Here is a 15898-nt window from a genome sequence, read left to right as displayed (position 1 = left end):
CTCGGCCTCCCAAAGTGCTGGGATTACAGGCATGTTGCCCAGGCTGGTCTTCAACTCCTGGGCTTGAGCAATCCTCCTGCCTCAGCCTCCCCAAGTGCTGGGATTACAAGCATGAGCCACCATGCCCAGCCACATTTCTCTTACTAGGTAAACCTCATTTATTTCCATCTTTGGCTAATTTTCTTCAGATATTTAGCTATGGTTATCTTAATTTATACCTGCAGTTTTGTTTCTAAGTGATTTGTGGCTTTATGTGAATCTAAATGATCTCAGAGCAAATTAGAATAAAAAATACCAAGCAACATGAATTATTCCTTCATCTGATAGGCTGGAAACAGCTTATATTGGGAATTTTCTTCATAATTTCTGCCAGTTTGGAGAAGCTCTAAAATTTTGTTGCCCATGTTCGTCCACTGATCATCATTATCATCATCGCAGAAGCATTTTGTTTAGAGAACCTTTAAATCGACATTCATCAGAACAATCTCTGCAGACACACTAACACTTTGTGAGGTACTAATTTATTTCCTTGCGTATCAAGCTGACTAGAATTCACACCTTCAGTCCCTGCACTAGATATTTTTGTATCAAGAACATTTGTACTCAGATGGAGACAAGGTATAAAAAATAGGTTTCTGGAGAATGGAGGGTGGAAGTAGCCCTTGCCAATACTTTTTCTAGGATCTTAGAAAACATAAATTCACACAGTAGTAATTTTATATAGATGAAACATTTAGATTATAAGTGAGCCAGCTAGACTCCTTTTCCTAAGAAATGAAGGAACACATGCTAATCATTTGCATAGAAGGCATTCTGTGGAAAGGAAAGAGGATATAGAACTCAAACCAGTTGACTTAGAAGTGTCCTTTCTGTCAACGTGGATTAAATGATGCTAAAGTGCTTAGCACAAATGGTTGCAATCGTCTTATTATAGCAACACTTTACTAGAAAAACACAAACAACAATACAGTGGGACATAATGGAAAGGGTATCGGCATCAAATGACCTAGTTACCTCCCAGCTGTACCACTTAACGAGTTAATTAGGATGGCACTATGTCTGTGGGGAGGTGGCATTTGAAAATATATGACAGTGATTTGGGTTGTCACATCATGAGGTAGGGAGAGGGAGATTCCTATTTGGCATTTGGTGAGTGGGCTCTAGGGATGGATGTTCAGTCCCTCAATGAGCAGGGAATTTTTGTCTCACCAAAAGGGTCAGTAGTATCTGTGGTAGGCTGAATGATGGCTCCTGAAGATATGCACGTGCTAATCCCCAGAGCCTGTGAATAGGGTAAAAGAGACCTTGCAGATGTGACTAGAATCTTGAGATGGGGAGACTATCCTGGAATATCCAGGTAGACACAGGTAGGCACAAAAGTCCTTATGAGAGGGAGATTTGACTAGAGAAGAGAAGACGACCATATGATGAGGAAAGTAGTTGGAATGAAGTGGCCACAAGCCAAGAAATGCTAGCCTCTAGTCAGGGGTGTCCAATCTTTTGGCTTCCCTGGGCCACATTGGGAAGAAGAAAAATTGCCTTGGGCCACACATAAAATACACTAATAACAGCTGATAAGCTAAAAAAAAATTAAAACCTAAAAAAAATAATGCTTTAAGAAGGTTTACAGATTTGTGTTGGGCCACATTCAAGCCATCCTGGGCTGTGTGAAGCCCATGCGCCAAGGGTTGGACAAGCTTGTTCTACAGGCTGGAGGGAGGACGCAGGAACAAATTCTTCCCTGGAGCATCCAGAAGGCACCAGTCCTGCCCACAGTTTGGTTTGGCCCCTTCAAGACTCATTTCGAACTTCCAACTTTACAGAACTTTAAGAGAATATCTGTGGTGTTTGAAGCTCTAAGTTTGCCATAATTTGTTACAGCAACAATAAACTAATACAGGATATGCTAACTAGCCTGATTTGATCATTCCACAATGTATGTAGGTATCAAAACACCACATTGTACTCCATAAATATATACAATTACTATTTGTCAGTTAAAAACAAAATAAGGTAGGGTATTATTTTGGTAATAAGGTAGGTAACAAAATAAGGTAGGCTGAGCACGGTGGCTCACACCTGTAATCCCAGCACTTTGGGAGGTTGAGGCAGGTGGATTACTTGAGGTCAGGAGTTCGAGACCAGCCTGGGCAGCATGACAAAACCCCATCTCTACAAAAAATACAGAAAATTAGCTGGGCATGGTGGCATGCGCCTGTAATCCTAGCTACTCAGGAGGCTGAGGTGGGAGGATAGTTTGAGCCCAGAAGGCAGAGGTTGCAGTGAACCAAGATCATACCACTGCACTCCAGCCTGGGCAACAGAGCAAGATCCTGTCTCAAACAAACAAACAAAAAAGTTTGCTAGGAAGATTTGATGAAAGAACTCTTTATACAGATTTGTTATATTTTATTTGCTGACTTTTCTAATAAAGATCTTATATGGAGAAGGTACTACACATAAGCAGAGGCTATACGTACATTCATATGCCACATGTAAAATGGATACTTCTTATAATTTCAAGAAAATACTTTAGTCACTTATATTTAGCTAAAACTTTAATGTTTGAAAACATTTAGACTGAAGTTTTATATTTTTAAAAATATATCAAAAATGCTCTAAGATAAAAATCAAATTCTATGAATAAATATTTTTAAATTAAGTACTCTAGGATTGTAACATTGACAACACTAATTATCTTTTCTAGTTTGGGCAGTTATGTTGCATACCATTTGGGTGACTGATGGGATCATTTCACTTCATTTTCTCTCAGTTTATTCTGGATTGCATTACAGAAAAATACTAGAACAACACCTCTAAACAAAACACTTGATAAAGTTTTAGTTGAAACAAAATGCTAAGAAAACAAAAATTACAAAATGTTTAAAGACACTATTAATAGGCTGGGCGCAGTGGCTCACACCTGTAATCCCAGCACTTTGGAAGGCCGAGGCGGGTGGATCACGAGGTCAGGAGTTCAAGATCAGCCTGGCCAAGATGGTGAAACCCCGTCTCTGCTAAAACTACAAAATAATTAGCCAGGCATGGTGGCGTGCGCCTGTAATCCCAGCTACTTGGGAGGCTGAGGCAGAGAATTGCTTGAACCCGGGAGGTGGAGGTTGCAGTGAGCTGAAATTGCACCACTGCACTCCAGCCTGGGAGACAGAACAAGATTCCATCTCAAAAAAAAACAAAAAAAAAAAAACAAAGTAACTATTAATAATCTAGTGTCTCTGATAAAAGACACTGAAGTAAGCCTAAGTACAGAGCTCTTTCTGAGCCTCAGTTTCATTATCTGTAAAATGGGGATAATATCACCAATCAGAATTGCTGTAGGGAGCAAGACAACAAGTAAAATACTTAACATATAGTATTCATTAAATAAATAGTAGCTCATTATTTATAAATATATCTTTCTTACACAGAAGTATCTGGGGTTCATGGAAATTTTCAAAAAACTATTTTTTAATATTTTAATCAATATAAGCCCATTTTAATAGGGTGACAGCCCGGGGAAATTGTATGTAATTAATAGCAAAAAATATATTACTCAAACAATATTGTTGTCATAAAAATTACCTGTACAGAAGTTTTAAACTGGACTATGATTTTGTGCCTATAAAATATGCTTAAGAAGGAAAGACAACATGTTTAAGATAGCCTATTTTTACAAAGCTTGTATTTCTGGCCTCTCCACATGCTGAAGACCACACAGATTAAATCTTGCCTGCCCTTTGCAAGTCATTCCCAGGGGTAAAAAAAGGAAGGATACCTTTGCCCTCACAAAGTGCTGTTTTCTTAGTGGAAAGTTTCCCACATCACTCTTGAGATGGGATGCTGATAAAGCATTGCTGATAAGAATCGAGTCCCAGACCCAGGAAACCTTCTATAATATTTATCTCTCTTATTACAGGAAGCCGTAGAACCAGGCTTCCCTAAGGCAATTTCCCACAAATTCAGAGATCATGTTAAAATTTGCCCATACTGGCCCACTCAGCATAAGTATCCAACCTCATCAATGGTATCATTCAAAATAAAAATAACTTTGCTCAGTTTCCTCACATTGCACTCTCCCAAACATGCGTCATGACAGTGGATGGACTGTGGAATAGGGATGGAAAAAGATATCAAAGAATTACATGCTCTAAACCTGAAACTCCTTTTTTAAAGGAAATGTTCCATATGCCATGTTCCATATGTAAGCAAGTAAACCATTACTTAGTCTTGTGCTAAACTTTGTGCCCCACATCCTAACTGGCATGGAAAAGCAGCTTTCGGGGGGGAGGTACAACAAACCCTTTCTTTATTTTCCTCATTATACTCAGGTTCCCTGTGCCATATTTACTCAATGAAAACAACCCAAGCTGATCCATAAATCATTAATGGGACCTGGAAGCTTTTCAAGATTAGCAACAGGAAATAGACAATTTCCCAGAGGCCCCGTCCTCTCTATAATCAAGGGATAACATGATGTATTATTTCTCATGGGCTATTTGGGAACATCTCATACAAGTTATCATTTTTATGTTAACAAATGGCTTTTTAGGCTGCTACCAAAAAACATAAGAAAGCTCACAGCCCAGGTTCTCTAAAAAGGGAAGCTACATCCCCCAATCCTTTCAAGCCAAAGGCTAAGGAGTTGAGAGGGAAGGGTGTGTTCCAGAGAAAATCTTCTCTCATCAGACTTCAAGTGGGTCATTGATTGTCATCACAATCCAAGTCTCAAAGAGGCATGAGAAATAGGGTAGTATAGAAGGCTGAGGTATACCATGCCTAGGAAGAAGTGTTCAGAGCAGGGGGTGTGATCTCTCCATCACTCACCAAGGTTGAGAAAAGTAATGCCCTTTGTCACGTGTGAGCCAACATTCTCAAGAGAAGTGGTGAAGGTCTTGCTGTGTCCTGCAAAGAGAGAACATGAAGCCAGAGAATGTTAAACAAAGAACTGGAACTCCACCCAAGGCAGTGACTATTTAACACACTGTATTTTCAGTGACCATGAAACTGGTAAGCGGGCATCTTCAGACTTCTAGATTTCATGGTTCCCCTCATTCTCCAAAAACCAGCATTGAAGGCAGATAATCTGAGTGCAGTCACACTCCAGTAGTTGTTCTCGGCTTATTAAAATCTTAGACCATGACAGGTGGATTGTTCAGGGAGGAGAGGATCTGAAGGAATTTACTTAAAGATCCAAGAGATAGAGATGACCACATGGCTCATTGGCCCACATTCCTCAAGGCTCACCGCCACACACATGCAGTCATTAAGACCCTCTGAGACTTCTCCAAATCACTAACAAATCCCACTTTTAGGTAGGAAGGGAATTAGTCGAGCTAATAACCTCAGTATATCGGCCTTTCCTCTCTACTTTCTAACTCTTAATCTTCAGAAAAGTTTTATTTACTGGCTTTGATCAATAGATAAACCATTAGAAAAACGTGTGAAAATTTTCCACAAAAATCTCAAACTTATACAACTTAAGTATGAATAGTATATATGTCTATTTCTGAAGTTACTTTAGCTTCTCCATTAAGTTCTTAAACCTTTTTACCTTGATCTCTAAACTGAGGAGGTAATATCAGGTCCATCTATAGAATAAGCAGCTCTGGTGTGGCTTGGCATAATTTTTTTTAAATATTGGAAAAATTTTCATCTTTAAAAAAATTTAAATACACCCATAGTATATACTGCACAGATACTCCTTTTAAGGAATTAAACAAGCGAAACAATTACTCCTTAGCATGGTTCAAACTAAAACTACTACAGGGCACACTGTGATCGACTACAGAACCAGGAGAAATTAGTCAGGCATTTGGCTGCTTCTCCCTAGACTGTTTATCAATATCTTGGGCCATAGATGTGTGAAATGGAATAAATGTATCTTAGATCTAAAACCTGTTGAGGTCTGAGATCATGGACGCTTTTAACTGAAACCCTATGTAACTCTGTAAGTTAAATCTATAGATACTTTCCAAATAGCAATAACTAAAAAGCAAATAAACACACTTTGGATAAATACCTTCCTTAGAACTGGTCCACAAGCCTAGAAAAATATATAGGCCAGGATAAAAATATGTGATATATAAAAATAACTAGCTAACTTGATATTCACCACTGGCAACTTTCTTCAGGAAATATGTATCCTGTAAGTATACAGATATAGAATGAACTGACTAAAATTGATTCCATGGTAATAATACTCTCAGCCGGGCATGGTGGCTCATGCCTATAACCCCCACGCTTTGGGAAGCTGAGGCGGGTGGATCACTTGAGCTCAGAAGTTCAAGACCACCCTGGGCAACATGGTGAAACCCCATCTCCACAAAAAATACAAAAGTCAGCTAGGCATGATGGCACATGCCTGTAGTCCCAGCTACTTGGTGGGCTGAGGAGAGAGATCACTTGAGACCATAAGGTTGAGGCTGCAGTGAGCAGTATTCCGCCACCGCATTCCAGCCTGGGTGACAAAGGGAGACCCTGTCTCCAAAAAATTACTAATAACACTGTTAAGAGCTATCTAATTTGCTACTATTTGGAAAAAGTTATTATGTAAAAGTAACAAAGAAGACATGAAAAGTACCTTTATGAATGTAAAACACTGAATATGTGATTTGTTCCCAAGAGGCACACTTCGGGCTGTAACATACACACAAACTTCCTAGAAGAAAAAGGATATTTAGTAGAGTTTAACAGAATCTATATCATAAAGTTTCCTAAACCACTTAAACTTACTTCTATTCCTTTAGATGTCCTGTCTCATCTCACCTCATAGATTATTCCCAAGTCCTAGAAGTGGTCTATTAACCAGTTGCTAAGAAATTTCAAAGCAGTAATTTTTTAGTGCACACTATAAGCAACATTGTGGCAGGCTACTGAAGGACAGGAAAATGAACACAGATATACTCCTGCATATGAAATACTGGGGTTCTAGACAGTTTCCAAAGCTTCATGAGATTCTCCTAGTAAGCATGCATTGTCCTTCCTTATCTAGCTTGTCACCTTCCAATTATTACTAACAGCTATGAACACCAGTTTATCAAAAATGTGTTCATTTCACAGAAAGTTTCCAGTCTCTAGTTTATCTTGATTGAAAGGCAAAGTGTGATCTATCTTATGGGTCAGTGAAAATAAATGTGGCATGTGAGTCCATATCCATCCATAACTGAGTCACTGAAGGCATTGGCCCAAGGCCAAAGGAGAGCTCTTGGCATACAGCGGCCTTTCCAGGTGAGTCTTGACCCCCTTCACTTACGCCATCACTCCAGAACACCCTCAGCTTTCCCCACCTCTCTCAATGCGTGAAACTGTACATTATCTCTAGCAGCTGCTGCTGTATGGACTAATGTCCATCAGTGACCTACATATAATTGAGGACAATATACTTAAACAGATATGTCTATTCTAATGCATTTATGTGATTAACTGAAATAGGAGATTGACGGGTAGAAAGTAACTTGACAAGGAGTCAGGAAACCTGAGTTCTAGCCCCAGAGCTAATGTTAACTAGCTGTGTGAATTCAATCGCTACTCTACTTCAGTGGATTTCAATGTTTCCTCTAGTTTCCTTCATTAGTTTCTTTATCAAAGAATCATGGTAGAAAAAAAGTCAGTTTCCCCTAAGAGGGCTATTTAAGGACATTTATAAGGATTCTGTTATAATATTTATCAATTGTGACTTTTTAATGACATCTAACACTGCAAAGTATTGTCAGCAGTACATTTTATTGCAATTATCTTAAACACATAATAGCAAAAAAGAATAATTTCATCAGATAACATGGTAACAATTCTATTAGATGTAAAATGACTGTTATGGTTACTGAGCACACAATTACAACTTTTCTTTATAATTACAGCTGACTCACGACTCACTGAGAATAAAAGTAATCTATCACTAAAGTATAAACAAAATAATAATTATAAGAGTTACAAAAGTCTCATATACCACTTGGACTGCTTTCATACAGTAAACATTATCAGCAAGAAACTACTGGTTTATCCATTCTTTTATATACTATAATCACAAGGAACATGAAATTGCTTTAAAAAAAAGAGACTTTAGACTCTCTAGTAATAAATGAAAATTAAAACAAGCCACCATAATTTTCCTTTAGAAGTAGTTTTTTAAATGATAATGAAATACTGTCAAGGGAGCATGTGCTTCTTACACAATTCTCAAATAGTAGTGAATGAGTCAACTAATACAGTATCTCAGAAAAATTCTTTCACAGAGGGTTAAATATATTCATACCTGTTCACCCAGTAATTCTTTTAGGATTCTATCCTGGGAAATGAACATGACGACAACATAGATCATAACCTCCATTCTAGCAAATTATCTGTACTCCATCCTTTAGAGAATGAATGTTTTTCTCATTTTGAAAAAAAGTGAGATGTAGAATGTACCTAATTGCATATTCTAAGAACCATATCCAAAACTTATAAGCAAATATTTCCAAATTGTTAGGTCATACTTAGTTGCCCCCCCAATCCCAAAGGGAAAAAAAGACACAGTAAGTTGAAATGGTATGTACACAGGCTCTGTGAAGCTATCCAACAGACCTGTCTTTGACAATGGAAATGTTATATACCTGTATAGTCCAATATGGTGGCAACTAGCCACAAGTAGTCCTTGAACACTCAAAATGTAGATAGTATGACTGAAGCACTATTTATTTGAGACAAAGTCTCACTCTGTTGCCCAGGCTGGAATGCAGTGGTGCAAACATGGCTCACTGTAGCCTTAACCTCCCAGGCTTAAGCAATCCTCCCACTTCAGCCTTCCAAATAGCTGGGACTACAGGCGTGCCTAGCTAATTATTTTATTTTTTTAAGTGATGAAGTCTATGTTGCCCAGGGTGGTCTTGAACTCCTGGGCTCATGTGATCTTCCTACTTTGGCCTCCCAAAGAGCTGGGATTACAGGATTGTTTTTTAACTTCTATTTTCGGTTCAGGGGTACATGTGAAGGTTTGTTATATAGGTAAACTCATATCACAGGGGTTTATTTTTACAGATAATTTCATCACCCAGCTATTAAGCCTGGTACTCAATAGCTATTTTTTCTGCTCCACTCCCTCCTCCCACCCTTCACCCTCAAGAAGACCCCAGTGTCTGTTGTTCCCTCGTGTTCATGAGTTCTCATCATTTAGCTCCTACCTATAAGTGAGAACATGAGGTATTTCGTTTTACCATTCTTGCGTTAGTTTGCTAAGGATTAGTAGCCTCCATCTCCATCCATGTTCCCACAAAAGACATGATCTCATTCTTTTTTATAGCTGCACAGTATTCCATGGTATGTATGTACCACATTTTCTTTACCCAATCTGTCACTGATGGGCATTTAGGTTGATTCCATATCTTTGCTATCGTGAATCATGCTGCAGTTGACATTTGCATACATGTCTTTATGGTAGAATGATTTTTATTCCTCTAGGTATATACCCAGTAATCAGATTGCTGGATCCAATGGTAGTTCTGCTGTTAGCCTTTGAGTAATCGCCATACTGCTTTCCGCAATGGTAGAACTAATTTACACTCTCATCAACAGTGTATAAGTCTTCCCTTCTCTCTGCAACCTTGCCAGCAACTGTGGGTTTGTATTTTTTTTTTTTACTTTTTAATAATAGCCATTCTGACTGGTATGAGATGCTCATTGTAATCTCTATTTGCATTTCTCTAATCCTCAGTGATACTGAGTTTTCATACGCTTGCTGGCCACCATGTCTTCTTTTGTAAAGTATCTGTTGATGTCCTTTGCCCACTTTTTAATGGAGTTGTTTTTGTCTTATAAATTTAAGTACCTTGTAGACGCTGGATACTAGGCCTTTGTCAGATGCATAGTTTGCAAATATTTTCTCCCAATTCTGTAGGTCGTTTGGTTTACTCTATTAGTTTCTTTTGCTGTGCAGAAGCTCTTAAGTTTAATTCAATCCCATTTGTCAATTTTTGCTTCTTTTGTGATTATTTTTGATGTCTGTTATGAAATATTTGCCCATTCCTATGTCTAGGATGGTATCACCTAGGTTTTCTTCCAAAATTTTTATAAATTTTGGGTTTTACATTTAAGTCTTTAATCTATCTTGAGTTGATTTTTGTATATGTTGTAAGGAAGGGTTCCAGTTTCAATTTCTATATATGGCTAGCCAGTTATCCCAACACCATTTATTGAGTAGGGAGTCTTTTCCCCATCGCTTTTGTCAGCTTTGTTGAAGATCAGGTAGTCATAGGTGTACAGCCTTATTTCTGGGTTTGCTATTCCGTTCTATTGGTCTACATGCCTGTTTTGGTAACAGTATCATACTGTTTTGGTTACTGTAGCCCTGTAGTATAGTTTGAAGATGAGTAACATGATACCTCCAGCTTTGTTCTTTTTGCTTAGGTGTGCCTTGGCTACTCAGGCTTTTTTGGTTCCATATGAATTTTAAGTTTTTTCTAGTTATGTGAAGAATATTGATCGTTTGATAGGAATAGCATTGAATCTGTACACTGCTTTGGGCAGTATGGCCGTTTTAATGATATTGATTCTTCCTATCCATGAGCATGTTTTTCCATTTGTTTGTAACTTCTGATTTCCTTGAGCACTGTTTTGTAATTCTCATTGTAGACATCTTTAAGCTCCCCTCCCTGGTTAGCTGTATTACTAGGTATTTTATTCTTTCTGTGGCAATTGTGAATGGGATTGCCTTCCTGATTTGGCTCTTGACTTCACTCTTGTTGGTGTAAAGAAATGCTAGAGATTTCTGTACATTGATTTTGTATCCTGAAAGTTTGCTGAAGCTGTTTATCAGTTGAAGGAGCTTTTGGGCTGAGACTATGGAGTTTTCTACAGAATCATGCCACATGCAAACAGGGATAGCCTGACTTCCTCTCTTCCTATTTGGGATGCTCTCTTGCCTGATTGCTCTGGCTAGGACTTCCAATACTATGTTGGATAGGAGTGGTGAGAGAGGACGTCCTTGTCCTGTGCCTGTTTTCAAGGGAAATGCTACCAGCTTTTGCTCATTCAGTACGATGTTGGCTATGGGTTTGTCATAGATGGCTATTATTTTGAGGTTTTCCTTAAATACCTAGTTTATTGAGAGTTTTTAACATGAAGCGGTATGAAGTTTTATCAAAAGCCTTTTCTGCATCTGTTGAAATAAACATGTGGTTTTTGTCTTTAATTCTGTTTATGTGATGAATCACATTTATTGACTTGCATATGTTGAGCCAACCTTGCCTCCCAGGGATGAAACCTACTTGACTGTGGTAGATTAGCTTTTTGATATGTTATTGGATTTGGTTTCCATGTATTTTGATGATTTTTGCATCAGCGTTCATCAAGAATATTGGCCTGAAGTTTTCTTTTGTTCTTATGTCTCTGACAGGTTTTCAATATCAGGATGATGCTGGCCTCATAGAATTAACTGGGGAAGAGTCCATCCTCCTCAATTTTTTGAAAGGGTTTCAGTAGGAATGGTACCAGCTTTTCTTTGTACATCTGGTAGAATTCAGTTGTGAATCCATCAGATCTTGAGCTTTTTCCGGTTGGTAGGTTATGTATTACTGATTCAATTTGGGAGCTTATTATTGGTCTGTTCAGGGAATCAGTTTCTTCCTGGTTCAGCCTTGGGAGGCTGTATGTGTCCAGGAATTTATCTGTCTCTTCTAGGTTTTCTAGTTTGTGTACATAGAGGTGTTCTTAGTAGCTGCTGATGATTATTTTTATTTCTGTGAGGTCAGTGGTAACATCCCATTTGTCATTTCTAACTGTGTTTATTTGGATCTTCTCTCTTGTCTTCTTAGTCTAGCATGGGTTCCTGGAGTTGTAGATTTACTCAGCACTTCCCTGGGTGGTGGAGGTTCCCCTGGCTCTGTGTCACTCCTAGGTGGGCTGTCATCCTGCCTTGCTTTTCGCCATTCTCCATGGGTCAAGTTGTTTCCTGGATTAGTCCCAATGTGAACATCTGGATGATTCAGTTGAAGGTGCTGCATTTACTCGCCCCTTCTGTTCTTCCCTGTGAGAGTGGCTCACATTAGCTGCTTCTAGTCAGCCCTGGATTTTTTTCTTTAATTTTAATTAATGTAAATTCAAACAGCCACATGTGGCTATTGGCTACCATATTGGACAACACAGCTCTAGAGCACTCGTTCTTAACCCTGACAACACATTAAACTTACTTGGGATCACAGATGCCCAGGTTCCACCTCAGAAGAATTAAGTCAGAATCTCTGAAGGGTGAGACTCAGGCATTTGTATTTTTTAAAGCTCACTAAATGATTCTAATGTGAACCCAGATTGAGAACCACTTTTGAAATCAGCAGATTTGGATGTGAATTCTGCTTTTGGCTTACTAAGTCTATTGCCTCAGGCAAATTAATTAAATTATCTAAGCCTCAGTTTCCTCATCTGTAAATAAAGAAAATATAGAACTTATTTCACAGGGTTCTTGTGAGATAATTAAATAAGATATTGTGTATAAAGAGATTGTTATTGTTAGATTGTCAGTTGCAAAGAAGTTATATCTGGCTATAAAAATTAGCTGCTATTATTATTCCATAACAGTCTTGCTGCTATTTACAAGCTAGGGAAGCATGCTCTTAAGGGTGTATCCAGAGATGTTTAATGAAATTCATCAATGATGAAGATAATATCTCAATGTTGGCTAGCCTTGGGGAAACCATTTGGACAATGAAAACTACTGTGGACAAAGTTTTCCAAGGGAAATTATGTTATTGAAGCAATTATTAAAAGGCTCTATAAAGTGCTAAAACATAGGCCTAATCGGGAACTTGTGAAGAGCAACTCTTGCAGTTATATGAATAGGAAGGAGAATTTACACACTTCCCTACTCACTACCCTCCCAGTAGGTGGTGCACAAGAAAGAATTACAGCCACTGACTTAGAACACACAAGAGCACTACAGCTTCAGAGTTGACTATTAGGTAGGGAAATAGTAAGATATGCTTTCAATGCTTAGAAAGTCTGATTTATCCTTTTTATTAGAAAAATATATATAAACTCATGTTAAATAATACACAAGTGGCCTGACAGCAGCAGTGGCAGCAGCACTTTTGCCCACCACCAATCTCATGAGCACACCCATCACCCAGATTGTAACCTCTAGTTCCTCGGAAGACAGCTGTCTTTATTTCTTGGTGCTGGGAAATTCAGGACAAATGCTTTCAAGAATATAAAAAGTAATGCTGAAAAGACAAAATAGCTTTTGATGACCAAAATGTGATAGCAAAATGTCAAATATTATTATATCATCATCATTAATGAAAATACTTGAAATAAGTTTGTATAAGGGCCTAAGTCCATCAGCATTCCCCTTTCATGAACCACAGTTTCTGGCCTCCATGCCAGTGAATTCAGCTTTCTAGTATAGAGGGAGTCACATTTAGATTAGACTCTTTGCTTCCTTCTCCAATCCTATTTTGCTGGAATAGATTTTGTTTAACAAAAAAGGTAAAAAAAAAAAAAAAAAAAAAAACACTTTTGAAGAGTAATATAGGAAACAAATGAACAATTTCTTAGTCAAAAAACAAAAGGTTGCTTATCTGGCTTGTTTCATCTTAAATCTGGAAGTATCTCATTTGAAACAGTTATTTTCTTTTTATTTTTTCAAAGCTGATTGTGAAGAGTGAAGCTTATTTTCTACCCTTCCACACACTGCTGAGAAGGGGAAAAACAGACTCTTCCACATTTTATGTCAGATAAACCTAACATTTTATTAAATATGTCATAACTAGCCTCATTTATAACTTACAGCTAGTAATGGTCATGAGAAATTCCTATGGAAATAGAAAAAGGAATAAAAAGCCACACTGGATTAAAGCCAAAATGATTGTTCATATCCAACAGATTTAAAGCACCAGGGGCCAGCCGCGGTGGCTCACGCCTGTAATCCCAGCACTTTGGGAAGCCGAGGTGGGTGGATCATCTGAGGTCAGGAGTTCGAGACCAGCGTGGCCAACATAATGAAACCCCATCTCCACTAAAAATACAAAAAAAAATTAGCCAGGCATGATGATGTGTGCCTGTAATCCCAGCTACTCGGAAGGCTGAGGCAAGAGAATCGCTTGAACCCGGGAGGCAGAGGTTGCAGTGAGCTGAGATCGCTCCACTGCACTCCAGCCTAGGCAACAGAGCAGAGCAGGACTCCGTCTCATTAATTAATAAATAAATAAAGCAAAGTACCAGGGAAGAACCCACCCTGCTCCCTCCATGTGAGCTCCAGATCCCAACCCACCTTCTAAGCAAATTCACTGTACCAGTTATCCTCTCTGCTATGTATTGTCCTGTTTCCTCTCCACTCAATATATGCTGTGAGCATTCAAACATCCTAGAGTCTGTACTGTCTTAAAATATTCCCTAAATCCTATTTCCCTTTCCAGCTGCTGCCTCTGTCATGTCTACACATGCTGCTATGACTTTTTTCAGTTCCCATATGCCACTTAACCCAGCATAGTCAAGATTTCACCTCACTTCCACAACACAAACAGCTCACAGTAATCTTCATGCTACCAGACACAGTGGACTCCACCTCTCACTACCTATTCAGTCATTTCTTTGTGGAACTACCCTGTGCCTTCAGCTACTACAATACCATACTTGTTTTGGTTTTCCCTTTCTCTCTCTCCAGACATTCTTTTTTCCTTTTCCTTTGGATGTTCCACCTAACCTTTATATTTTTATGTCCCCAGATCTTATTCGTAAGTGTCTTCCCTCCTGACCAAATATTCCCTCCTATGGCTTCAAACGCCAGCTATATTCTAACAACTTCCACATTTATTCATTGCCAGTCCTGACCCCTCTTCTAAGCTCCAGATCTTTTAGTCAATATGTCTAAAACAAAACTCACAATCTTCCTAAGCTCCACCAAAACCCGTATAACCTCAGTAAATGACCCTACCGTTCACTCATTTGCTGATGCCAGAAACCTGAGAACCATTCCTCTAATTTATAGCAAATTATCTTAATTTCATCTCCAAAATGCATCCCGAACCCATCTAGTTCCTTCCACCTGCACTGCCCATCCTAGTTCACCCTTATTTCAAACGTAGAACTAGACTTAACTGCTCATCTTCCCACTTTTTCTCTTGCCTCCTCCAATTCATCCTCAATCTTTCTTCTTTCTTTTTTTTTTTTTTAAGACGGAGTCTCGCTCTACTGCTCATGCTAGAGTGCAGTGGTGTGACCTCAGCTCACTGCAACCTCCGCCTCTTGGGTTCAAGCGATTCTCCTGCCTCAGCCTCCTGAGTAGCTGGGACTACAGGCACGTGCCACCACACCCAGCTAATTTTTTTGTATTTTTACTAGAGACGGGGTTTCGCCATGTTGGCCAGGTTGCTCACGAACTCCTGACTTCAGGTGATCTGCCTGCCTTGGCCTCCCAAAGTTCTGGGAGTACAGGCGTGAGCCACTGTACCCGGCCCAATCCATCCTCCATACAGCAGCCACAGTAATCTTTTGAAAATATGTATCTAATGTTACTGCCTGCACAGACGCTTCAGTGAAGGAGTATCAGTGAATCCTAAAACTGACAGGTGAAAAGCTGAGAATAGAATAGTCACATGGTAACAAAATACCATCCTATAAATTACTAATTCAGAGATTAAAATGTGCCTTCACAAGGGAGACATACAGTGGTTACCACTTAACCAAATGACCAGACTTAGCATCACTAACAGTAGGATATCCTGACATTACAGGCCTCCTGATCTGATAAAAATGAAGTTCACAACATCACCTGTGAAGCATTCTCACTAAAAATGCTTATGTCTAACTGTGCCTTTACTCAGTTGTGTTTAGCTTCCAATTTACAGGAAATGTATAGAGGAAAAAGTTAAATGCCTATGTAAGTAAACAATTGGATAAATCCAGAATGTGGATCATTCCACAAGACAAATGGCCT

The 15898-nt window shown here is 38.8% G+C and overlaps 1 protein-coding gene across 16 annotated transcripts in view; it reads right to left on the bottom strand.

The window, feature by feature from the left end:
* GSAP (gamma-secretase activating protein) overlaps positions 1-15898 on the bottom strand; it is a 100325-nt gene that overhangs the window by 39099 nt on the left and 45328 nt on the right. For all 16 annotated transcript variants that reach the window (XM_055283449.2, XM_055283451.2, XM_055283454.2 and 13 more), the window contains 2 exons: positions 6578-6655; positions 4822-4899 (listed from right to left, as the gene is read on the bottom strand). In XM_055283449.2, the coding sequence (XP_055139424.1) occupies positions 4822-4899; positions 6578-6655 (156 nt within the window). The remainder of the gene's footprint in view (positions 1-4821; positions 4900-6577; positions 6656-15898) is intronic.

The sequence above is a fragment of the Symphalangus syndactylus genome, chromosome 6 (assembly GCF_028878055.3).
Source record: "Symphalangus syndactylus isolate Jambi chromosome 6, NHGRI_mSymSyn1-v2.1_pri, whole genome shotgun sequence".
In the NCBI taxonomy this organism is placed as follows: Eukaryota; Metazoa; Chordata; class Mammalia; order Primates; family Hylobatidae; genus Symphalangus; species Symphalangus syndactylus.
The sequence above is the reverse complement of the archived record's forward strand: the minus strand, read 5'-3'. Positions and strand labels throughout refer to the sequence as shown.